Below are 11,676 nucleotides of genomic sequence, written 5' to 3' on the forward strand. Positions count from 1 at the left end.
AAGCACAGCGGTTTCATGGAGTGTACTATAGCAGAACCAACTGTACACTATACCTTCAGTCTTTCAGCAAATGTACAATTTTATCTGGCGTTGATCACGTGGTGAGTGACTCGTGTTGTTTTGTTCTACGCTGTGACTGTTCTTGCAGCTGAAAACACAGTTGGAAGCACTACCTGGCGTTGGCAGTGTCGATGTCACGTACCGCGCGCATGACTCCATGATGTGTTCCGGCGGAAAGTGGAGCATAGAGTTCCAATCGCAACCAGGTGACCTGCCCGGCATGAGCATCTTATCTCACAACGTGTCTGGAACTGACGTGAAAGTAACCGTGAGCCAGGTTAGTCTCGTTGTGTCCGGTTTGGTTTCAACCCGCTACTCAGCACACTTTCTGACTTACCCGGTTTTTACAACTGGTAACGTTGGCGGCGTGGATTGGAGCTTATAGCCTGGCTGAAATGTTTTGCCGCTCAACTGTGTAGACATACCATCCACAGCCAAACAGGCATGTCATATCAATTTATTGTGTCTATAACTTTCCGGCTTCGAAAGCATGAGTGTCCAGGTGAGTGTTTGCTGCCATCTTGCCAGGTGCATCTTTACCACCATAATATTCTACCATGTAGCCATAGAAAATACTACCCCCGGCCCACACACAACCATATACACGACAGTGCCAGATTCGGATTACCGTATTATCGTCTATTGGTGTATTTGAAAACGGCTCTCCTGCCGCCGCGGACTTTGTGTTTGCTCTGGTTCTACTCTACAGGATGTTAATGGTGGTATCTTCTTAGCACCAATTCCAGGTGACATGCTGATGGCTGTCGAGGAAGATCCACAGGTTAGTGGCAATGAAAGCAAGCTAGGATTGCCGCCTGTAGTGGCAATGAAAGCAAGCTAGGATTGCCGCCTGCCTCGCTGCTTGGCTCACTGTAGTTCACTGCCAGATTGTACCAGGGTATACCAGGGTACAGGACAACTGAATAACCTCAGATTGTACCAGGGTACGGGGCAATTGAATAACCTCAGATTGTACCAGGGTACAGGACAACTGAATAACCTTGTGCATTTCGAAAGCACAGTCTGCACAAAGATGAATGCAGAGCACATGGGTAACTAATGTTAAAGATATGCAAACAATTTCCCAACATGCATGTGCATCATGGCTTTCAGGGACTAGTCAACAATGCATAATATTATGTGCTTTTCCAAGTACGAAATAGGCTTGAGTCACTACTCTGCTCTACTAGTCTGATGAGCCTTCAACTTGTTTTACACCATCCCCAGGCATATGGTTTGAACCAGTCTTCCATGTCACCTGCTTGTTTGTGCCGTTGATTCAGGTGACAGTGACAGTGAATGACATACCGTCGGCTTGCTCGGCATCCACACATCTCTACCCCACCTTCTATTCCAGCCGCACTGCATGTGCTTTCACCTATGATGCCAGTGCAACGCCCAATGCCACGTCCGTCTCGCCCCAGTCGGGCTCTGCTGGCGACATGCTCACAGTCATGGGCAGCTCGTTTGCGACGACCGCAGCGGAGAACGAGGTGTTAGTTGGCGGTCAGACTTGTCCCATGATCTCTGCCTCGGCAACGGAGCTGCGCTGTACCGTGCCAGGTCTTGCGGCCGGCTCTCACGTTGTGTCGGTGCGAGTGCCAAGCAAAGGCTACAGCACGTCGTGCGCGCTTTGCTCTCAAGCGCCACTGCTCTTTACCTCCACCGTCAAGCTCAATACGGTTTCGCCTGCATCTGGCAGCTACACAGGTGGCACAGTGCTCACGCTGACTGGGGGTGGGTTTCCTGCGTCGGGTGACGTCAGCGATATCAGCGTGGACGTTGGCGGAGTGGCATGCACGGTACTGAGCGTGAGCCTCACCACCGCACAATGCAGAACCAATGCAACAAGCAGCGGTGCAGAGCAGCTCAACGCGGACGTGACGGTCACGGTCACACAGAACTCGACCAGCCGGACGTCAACACTAACGTCTGTCTACTCCTACGCTGCTGCCAAGACACCACAGCTGGCTGGTATTTCTCATTCAAGTGGCAGTGCCGGTGGCGGTACTGTGATTACCATTACCGGTGATTTGAAGAACTCTACTGCTATGGATATCGTACATGTCAAGGTAACGCCGCTACAGCTTATAATTGTGTAGGCGCATTTCTCCTTTCTGGTATCTTTACCTGCAATATATACTGATGGTCTTTGGTGCGGGGTTTGATGTTGGATGATGCCATGCCCAAACTCATAATTTACCGTGACAACGCCCGTCAAGAGTGTCTGATTGCACTCATGATGCAGGCAGGCTTCACACAGTCACAGCGTAACTCTCTTGCACTGATAATACTTGAAGCAATACCAGCCGCTAGACTGTACTAGGCTTGTAGCCTGTGAGTCACTTCTGAACCTGTGCTATGCCATTCTCCTAGTTCTCGGCTATTCTTGTTTCCATTATCTACTTGTGATGTCGGGTTGTGTTGTAGATTGGTGAAGCGGAGTGTAAGATTGTCAATGTCACAGGTCAGTCTGTCACCTGCACTACCCAGCCGCACAAGCCCGGTTCCTATGCTGTCACACTCCTGAAGAACATTGACGGCCTGGCTTCGTCTTCACTCATCTACACGTACGAGCTGGAGCTGGAGTCCATCTCCCATGTCTTTGGGTAAGCAGAATATTTTGCACACTACTTGCAGTGATCAGGTGATGTACACGAAGAGATTGAGTTTGGATTTTCTCCAGCTTGGCTTAGCTCAAGGTGGAGTATCTAGGAAAAGTGATGTGCTTATATCGGAGTATACGGACGACCCCCCCCCCCCCTTTCCGCCGACGACCTTGAAAAAATTAATTGAAAACATATCTCGTTTAGACATATACATGTACAATAATAGTCATGCATAGGCATGTCGTGTATTATGGTGTGATTATGTACGTGTAGCCTCCTCCCCCCCCCCCTTTCTTTTTTGAGAGCCTGTCTACGTGCCTGATATGTTATTGCCTTTGTTGTCCGGGAGCAAAGCAGGTGTTTTTCGTCACAATCAACTTTTGTGTCATGCCACTCCATACACAGTAATTGTATGAGGCCAAATCTTGAACTTCACATCGGCTTGTTGCCTGCATTGGTGTAATGTGCAGGTCCGTATTTGGTGGCCAGATGATTAGCATCGGTGGCAAGGGATTCCAGGAATCCAGCCAATTGCAAGTGAAGGTTGGACAGAAGCTTTGCCGTGTGGTGAGAACGACAGCCACAAACATTGAATGCCGAACCCCGTCAACCATTGTCCACCATCAAGTCACCAACAATGCGTAAGTACTACGTGAAACTTGATGTTCCAGCTAAACAGACCTTTGCCTCTGGCGTGTGTAAGTATTAACTTGTGTAGTTTAATCAGGTTGTTGTTGATGCTAGCTGCGTTTGTAGCTGCATGGTTGCACGTAGGTCGAGGAGAGAAAGGAAAATCTTTGTCAAAGAGTAACTCAAGACTCGAACACACACGTGGACACACACCCGCAAGCCTGCTCACGGATGGATGCATCATTGCATGTCATTAGACATGCCCCCCCCCCCCCCAACTGGCACACGTGCATACACACGTGCACACATACACAATGTCATGCAGATGCGCAATGTGGACAGAGACTGGTGCGATGGACTGCGGCACTCTGTGATCACGATGACTAGTTGCTTTAGGGTAATGCCATGTACTGAACGTGTATGTGTGTGTGTGTCTGTGTGCTTTTGTTCTTGCAGTGAGAACCCAGTGTATGGTTGGGGCTATGCGTGGGATAAGTCCGATCTCACCGTACGCCAAGGTGACAGCGTCAGGTGGAGCTGGACCGGTTCCAAGTTTGCTTCTCTGCGCGGTGTTGCTCAGGTATGGAGCCCTGCATTTGTTTCACATACCTTCAGCTGTCTTATTCGTGCTAGCAGGGTTCACGCCATTGCCAGCACATTTGTAGAATGCTCCCAGATCCCCGCCACCCTTACGAGACATGCACGGCTATGCATGTATGCTTCATGCAGAGGTGTAGTCAAGCAGGAAAAAAAAGGAACCATAGATGTGTTGGTTCCAGTGTGGAATTGCTACTCTCAGTGTGCCATGCTTGAGATTTGCTTACAATGCCTGATCCATGGTCAGTATCGTGACTTTCTTATGGCTGTGTGTGTGTGTGTGTGTGTGTGTGTGTGTGTGTGTGTTTTAACAGGTCTATAACGCCACAGCTAATGAATATGAAGGGACTGGCTTCAGGAGTGATCGATCCACAGAGGGCGACTTCACCTATTCCTTTACCAAGCTTGGAACAATCTACTACGTGTCAGAAGGATTTGGCCATATTGGTGAGTCGTTTGTACATACATATTTTGTTAAAATAATGGCCATGCACCCTTGCTTATAGACATGTAATGATGTAGTAGCCACGCATGTACGTACATGTACGCCCTTTGCTTATGGTGGTCATGCATGGGAGATTTATATACCAGATTCAATGGAACATTTATTAGACATTCAACATTCAGAGTAGTTGCATTCAGAGAGCATAGTTCGACTTGAGAACATTGTGATGGCTATTTCACAATTTTTGTAGAGCTGGGTGTCATACCTCCCTCCCCCCCCCCCCCCACACACACACACACGCACACCTCATCCTATGACGACCAGTTTGTAAACAAAGATGATTATTTGCCGCTCCATTCACAGGGCACACTTGGGAAACTATACCTGTACTTGCATGTATAAGTGTACCAGTGCATGGTTAGAGCGGCCGGTTGGATCATGCAACTTCTGATGTGCACTGTGTGTGCCCCTCTTTCTTCCACACTGTCAGGTTTCCGGGGTTCTGTGACCGTGCAACCCCAAGAAACATATCACACTCCAGTTGAGGTTCACCTCAATGGCATCAAGGCTGTTGCCAGCCTCGCGGCGCACACGAGCGAGCAAACTCTGCGCTCTGCCACTCAACTGGGCGGCTCTAACTGCCCGGGAACACCGACGTACAGCCAATCACCGAGCTACCTGCAGTACACCTATTCTCTGTGTCACACGCCGTGGATAAACCGTGTCACATCGTCGTCGGCGTCCACAGCGTTTGTCAGCGGTGGCAATGTCACACTCCACGGTACAGTGTTGCCACGCACCGACCGACAATCACAGCATGTCACGATGCTAATTGACGACCTTGCCTGCGTTGCTGGATCCACTAGCAATGGGTTGACGACGCCCTCGATGTCTGTGTCTTCGGTGGCAGAGGCAGATGCCACTGGTGGTAGCAACCTGACGTGTCATTTGCCTTTCATCACTGCTGGATTCTACCGCCTGCGCTTCCATGTGGAGTCACTGGGCTGGGGCTTTGTTGTTGATGATGGCGATGTCCTACTTGTTGCTTCTTCATTCAGTGTTGATGAAACGGACCCGCCACAGGGTGCTGTGCAAGGCGGTACACGCCTGGTCATTCCAGGGAGTGCCTTTTCCGGCCTCTCTTCCGTGGGAAATCAGGTCTTCATTGGCAATACGCCGTGTGATGTGACGTCCGTGGAGAGTGGCGCTTCCGGAGAGCCACACGGATCATTGACATGCATCACGCGACCAGTCATCGACGATGGCTATACATCAGTTGTACTTCTGTCTAAGCCTCTTGGCTACTGGCAGTTTAATCTACAAGGCGCCGCCATACCAAACTTGGGCTCGCTCGGCGCTTCAGCCAATGCTGGAGTAACTGGAGATAGTAAGTGGAAATGGAAGTCAGTTGCAGGCATACACTCGGGTCCCATAAAACCTTCTCCTGCAGCCAAGTTTAACAACACGCTTGTCACCGTTCCCTATCAAGCTGATCTCTATCCCAGCGGAAGTTTTGGTGTTGCCCTGTGGGTGAAGCTTGAGAGCAATGATACCATGTATGGTCAGTATCGGCAAATCATTGGTAGCAGCGAAGCAGGAGATGTCAGCCGTGGATTTTCACTCTGGCTTTCGCCGTGCGGTGATCTTGAGTTGTGGCTTGCTACCGGTACAAGTGTTCAGGAGCAACAAGGCGACAATTCCACAATACTCTGCAATCCCATCGCGTTAGGGAGCGAGAACTTTACGGATATTGTGGACGAGTGTGAGAACAATGTGACAGTGTGCGTGGGAACACGACTCGTTTCCCGCGGTCCCAGCTTTCTGCCGGTGGGCAGTGACATGAGCCAGCTACCAGTGGGTGTCTGGTCCGTGTATAGCCAGGGCGTCCAGGACCTCACCTCCTGGACATACGTATCGTTCGGCTTTGAGAAAGAAGTGGCGCCAGCTCAGTGTATGGACACCGGTGCCTGCCATGGTCACATGCTGTTCAGTGCGGGAACAGGTGCATCGGTGCGGCACCCTATGGCATACCTGCCAGCCGCATCGGCCATTCTGGAAATCGGTGGATCGGCACAGGTCAGCTACAGCGAGCCACCACTGGCACGGACTACTCTGCCGTTCGTCGGTCATCTAGCCGAAGTGTCGTTGTACGAGAAACCTGTTGCAGACAATGCACGTATACAACAGTATCACTATGGCACTACCGATGAGCAAGCAATACATGTACTGGTCGAGGGACAGGATCGGCGTGGTGTTGGCGTTACCCCCGAGGTCAGTATAGTCAGTATAGTGTCTGTGTTCTGCGATTGGTGCATGTAGCTACGGTACCAGCTATCATAGTATTCACTGGGCGTGCTACAGGTCATTTATTGATCCTAGACGTTCAAAGGTGAAATATTCTTCTGTTCTTTTTTCGAACATTGCTCTATCTCTACTACATGTATATGTATGTAAGGTCCATGGATGAAGTCTTGTACATGTGAATGATTGCAAGGTGCGGATGTACAATTGGGTATTTTGCAACCAAGACTCATATGAAAAGAATGCATATGTAGTATGGCACGAATTCTCGAAGAAAGCTGCACACGCACTTGATTGTGATGCAAATGGTTGCGGCATCCTCTCAGACTTGGCCAAAGGGGTCAAGTCGTCGCCAGACAACACCAGGGCATGATTTTCGACAGACAAATGTGCCGTCTATACTCTAGAGAATTTGTCAGGAACCTTCGGAAGGAATTGTTGTGGGTTTTGCTCCAACTCCAGGTGGTATTTCCACAGCAGATTGCTCCGTACAAAGACACACAGATTGACTGGGATGCACCAGCTTCAGCGAAGGTGTCAATCAACGAAACGGATAGACTGGTTTTCCAATGGACCCGGTAAGTGTGGTGCTCTGTTTGAAGTGTGAATGAACTGGTATTTCTTCTTAACCCTTTCACCACTGTCGACGTATATATACGTCATGACGTGTGCACCTGCCCCACTGACGACGTATATATACGTCCGCGGTGTACGTCGCGTTTGTACTGATGCCTCAACATCAGTGGGGCCTGGAACGGTTCCTCAGTGGGCTGAAGGACCTGATCGACGTGTATGCAGCGTATGTGGCCAGTCTGCACAGCAGAACAGCCGCGAGCATCGAGTTTGAAGTGCGTATTTTGGCATATCGTTCAAATAAATTGTTTTGCTCCAAGTTCGTTTTCGTCATCTTGCCCTGCTGTTTCTCGGCAAGGTAAGTAGCTCAACTACTCTGTGTCGATGGAAGGAGTCCTGTGAAGCAGTGTGAGGCGGGTAATGACTCTGAGGATGATTCTGGAGACAGCGAAATTGTGTCGGAGTCTTTTTCTGAGGATTACGAATTTGCTGCTATTCAAAAGATCGCAGCTGGCTCAGACGCAGGGGATGCTGGAGACCAAAGAGATTTGGAAAGCGATGCTGAAGTCTCTGACACCTAGGCATGGTGTTCTGAGTAGGAGCTATCTGTCGTGAGCCCGTTTGCTGAAGTTCCTCAAGTAAACTGCGATCCAATTTGAAGGTCAGATTTTTGAAAATATTTGAATTTGAAATCAAGTGTACTGGTCAGACATGCATGCAGATCACAATAGAGATGTGCATACATGTAAGTATTGTATGTTGAGTACAGAGCCAAGCACCTACAGGATGGTGATTGCTATCTAATATGAATCCAGAATAATCCCGAATAGTCAACAATTGTGCAATTTTGAACCACTATCAGAAATTGCACAGCCGATTGTTTCTTGAATTTTCATGCGTATGTACACCGGTACGCAGTATGCACTCGGCTGTTTAGGGAATGCTTCAGACTATTTTGGTAGCTGGATTGTCTTGCCAGTGAGTGTCCAAATCAGAGAATGAGCTGTATTGCATTCTCTATGAATATGACTTTACCTGTGCCGCGTACGTACGTACGTACGCGTGTGGCCAGTGATGATTCAACCCGGGATGCGCCGAGCACAGTGAGCCAACCGCTGCCACTGCACTGGCTGCTATTATAGCCGATGCAGTTGCTGTGGTTGCTACTCCAGTTATTCGGCATCCTCACTGTCCATCACATGGTTTTGTCTTGAAGTAGGTAGGGCTGCTGGAGGATTCAAGCTTTACGGGGTGCCCAAGAAAAAAGAAAGACCCATTCTGGATCGCGCAGTCGCATATGATTCAAGCGCCGTATAAAACGAGTTGTTGTACTCTAGTCTAGGTTGCCGTAGAACACCAGGATCATATCAAGCTTGTTATATGACATTTCTCCATTCTGAAGTCAACACTGACCAGTTATAGCACTGCTTGCCATTGCTTGTCTGATCTTTGTCGTCAATTGCCTAAATTGATTGAATTTTGAGGAAAAATCGCCAAAAGTCGCATATCTAAATATGGTGTTATGAGTCTCGTACAATGAAATCCTACAAAATTTCTTTGGATTCACAGTGCATATGTCCATACCCAACATCTCCAATCAATTTTGGACCAGAATATGCATTTTCAAAAAATGCCTTTTTTGGCCCAGTGGGAGGTGATTTTCCGGTCAGGGCTGAAAGGGTTAACCAATGTCTATCCGGTTATGCATGTGCTTTTTGCACTGATGTACTAGTACATCAGTGGATATCTGCAGGCATATGTATGCCTAGTGTAGGTATTAGATGAGTTAGCTTACTCATGAATCTTCTAAGAATTTTACAGTTGCCATGGAACTCTGTCAGGAAGAATGATTAGACTTTGTCAGGTATAACTGTTATCATCGGCGAAACAGAGCGAAGACCACCTGGTGATTTTTGTGCGGTTATTGCTTGGCACGATCTTGTTTATGTAGGTTGAATGACATTGTTCAAGTGTCATCTGATGCTTTTGAGCAATGCAACGCCATGCTGCAGCCTGCCGTGAAGACTTGGTCACAGTTGAACAAAGGAGGGCACGTCATCATCAGTGGGCTTGCCAATGGTCACACACATTACTTCATAAGTTCAGCGTACGGTGCGTGTTTGCGCGGCGTCAAACTGCAGGTAAGGTACTCCTGAAAAGTGCAACCATTCTTACACTTGAAGATTCCAAGCATCCAAGCAAGTGTCTTTTCATCAGCTCCATGATAGTACATGGCCAAGTTGCCTTCGCATGTAGAATTCAGTTTAGTTCATGCGCTGTTGTTGAACAATGCACTAAAATATGTTTGTAGGTCCTCACACTCCGGAATGCTGCAATTTGCATTCTATTACTTCGAAGTACCTGTGCAATACACATGTAGCCTAGTATATTGAACAAGTGTTTTAACCTGTTGCGGCATGTTTCATTCTCTTCAGGTTGTAGTTGGTCACCAGCAAAGCATCGCTTGGAAAATTGGGACTCAATACTCTGACATCTCCGTCAGCAAAGGAACTGGATTGCGCTTCACGTGGGACACGTCACAGACGTCCGGTACTCTGCACAACCTTGTGGAGGTACGAGTGCAAGAGACGGAAAGAGGGTGGTTGAGAGTCACATGCCTGGCCATTGCATTACAGCCAATGCATGTGCGCATGCCTGTGTGAAAGCAGATATTGGGCGAAGCAGATAAGCAAATTTTGGTGGCCTTTTATGCACAGCGAAGCTTGTGGAGACGAACTTGTTCAAATTTCTTTATCTTGAAGGTGAAAGAAGTTTCACCAAAGGCGCACTACACACAGTTACATTATTTTGTAGTGATGTTGCCTGTTCTTTCTGATGCTCTGTTACTAACTTGCTGCCCCGCAGTTGAAGAACCGACCAGCACTGGACGAATGTGACACGTCTGGCACCGGCGACTCTGTTCTCAAGCTCTGGTCGCATCCGGACAGCACGCAAGGTTCGTCGACTCGTGGCCAGGTGGAGGTGACTGGCTTGATGCCCGGGTGGCACTACTTTGTTTGTTCCGTGCCCGGACACTGCAATGCAGGCATGAAGATCGCCGTCAACGTGCTTCCCGAAGCCACTGGACAGCAGACTGGCCCAGGGGCAGTGACTTTAACTTCAGTATGTAACGCACGCACATGCATGAACACACGCACGTATGCACGCACACGCACATACTATACTGGTTTGACATTGCTGCAACTTGCAATGTTCAGTGCTATCATGCTGGGTCTTCAATCTGTTTTTTTTTGCTGGTACATTCAAAGCATGCTCTTATTTATTGCTGGTATACACAGATGACACATACACAGATGACACATACACAGATGACACACACCAGGAGATTCTTTTGTATGCGAAGCGGCAGCTCTGCGACACTACTGATAACCATGCATTGCCTTGCACATCATGACACTTGTCATGTCTAGCAGTGCTGGTGCAATGTGAATTCAATTTCATGTTTGTGTGCACGCGTTCTGTCTCTTTCGCAATGCACTGCTGCAGGCCGGCATCCAGCTGCCGTGGAGAATTCAACAGTACTCCATTGTCAGAGTGGATGAGAACCAGCCGATCACTTTCAGTTGGGATGGATTCCACTCCTTACACGAGGTTAGGAGATGCTTTCTACCACTTCATATCTTGCATGATACCCCATACCCAGTGCAGAATGCTTCAATTCGTCTTGCATGGCACCAAACCCAATTGCGGGCTTGAGTGCTTCAATTTGATTGGAAAACAGGCATTGAACAATACCGTCCAGCACGAAAGCAGTGTGTTCTGCGAAATGAAATCCTGGCTTAGCAAAAATCGCTTATGTTGTTCTTGATGCTAATGTGTTTGCAGGTTAGCAAGTCAGGTTACGATTCATGTGATGTCGTTGCTCGTCCACTGGTCGAATGGGCACGTGCCTCCGTGGCCAGATCTCTAACCATCTCCAACCTGACCGTCGGCAGGCACTACTTCCTTTGTTCCGTGTCGGGTCACTGCTTGGCCGGCATGAAAGTGGAGGTGGACGTGCGCAGCAAGAGCCTGGCGCCGCCGTTGAAAGTGCCGATCAGGTCCGTGTGTGAGTCCAGCTCTGGTGGCATGATGGCGCCGGGTTCCCTGGCCTTCTGCTCCTACCGCTACGCGCAGGACAGCACGGCTACGGTTCTAAGCATTAGTGTAAGCGAGGATTTTGTTATGATTTTGTTGTGAGTGCAATCTCATGATACGAAGCACAGACGCCATTGTAGTTTCATTGTATTCGACTTGAATGTGCTTCGTGTGCTGATTTGTTTCCCGATCCAACCAATAATCCAACCGAGAATCTGTTCAATCTGGTGATAGTGTACACTTGCTGACAGTTTTGCCTTTGGATGCAATGCAGGGAATTTTGATCACTAACTTGTTACTCACAGATCAAGTACCTACGTGTGTGTGCATGGCTGTGTGTATAAATGCGCATGGCACCAATTG

General features: G+C 48.7%; 1 protein-coding gene across 1 annotated transcript in view; it reads left to right on the top strand.

Moving 5' to 3' along the window:
* LOC135805089 (fibrocystin-L-like) overlaps positions 1-11,676 on the top strand; it is a 58,100-nt gene that overhangs the window by 15,560 nt on the left and 30,864 nt on the right. Inside the window, exons 14-27 of the mRNA XM_065319082.1 lie at positions 149-337; positions 770-841; positions 1,344-2,132; positions 2,491-2,669; positions 3,140-3,310; positions 3,756-3,879; positions 4,211-4,343; positions 4,832-6,612; positions 7,105-7,220; positions 9,167-9,356; positions 9,651-9,788; positions 10,081-10,338; positions 10,723-10,827; positions 11,062-11,382. Of these exons, the coding sequence (XP_065175154.1) occupies positions 149-337; positions 770-841; positions 1,344-2,132; positions 2,491-2,669; positions 3,140-3,310; positions 3,756-3,879; positions 4,211-4,343; positions 4,832-6,612; positions 7,105-7,220; positions 9,167-9,356; positions 9,651-9,788; positions 10,081-10,338; positions 10,723-10,827; positions 11,062-11,382 (4,566 nt within the window). The remainder of the gene's footprint in view (positions 1-148; positions 338-769; positions 842-1,343; positions 2,133-2,490; positions 2,670-3,139; positions 3,311-3,755; positions 3,880-4,210; positions 4,344-4,831; positions 6,613-7,104; positions 7,221-9,166; positions 9,357-9,650; positions 9,789-10,080; positions 10,339-10,722; positions 10,828-11,061; positions 11,383-11,676) is intronic.

This window comes from Sycon ciliatum, chromosome 1 (assembly GCF_964019385.1).
Source record: "Sycon ciliatum chromosome 1, ocSycCili1.1, whole genome shotgun sequence".
NCBI classification, from domain to species: Eukaryota; Metazoa; Porifera; class Calcarea; order Leucosolenida; family Sycettidae; genus Sycon; species Sycon ciliatum.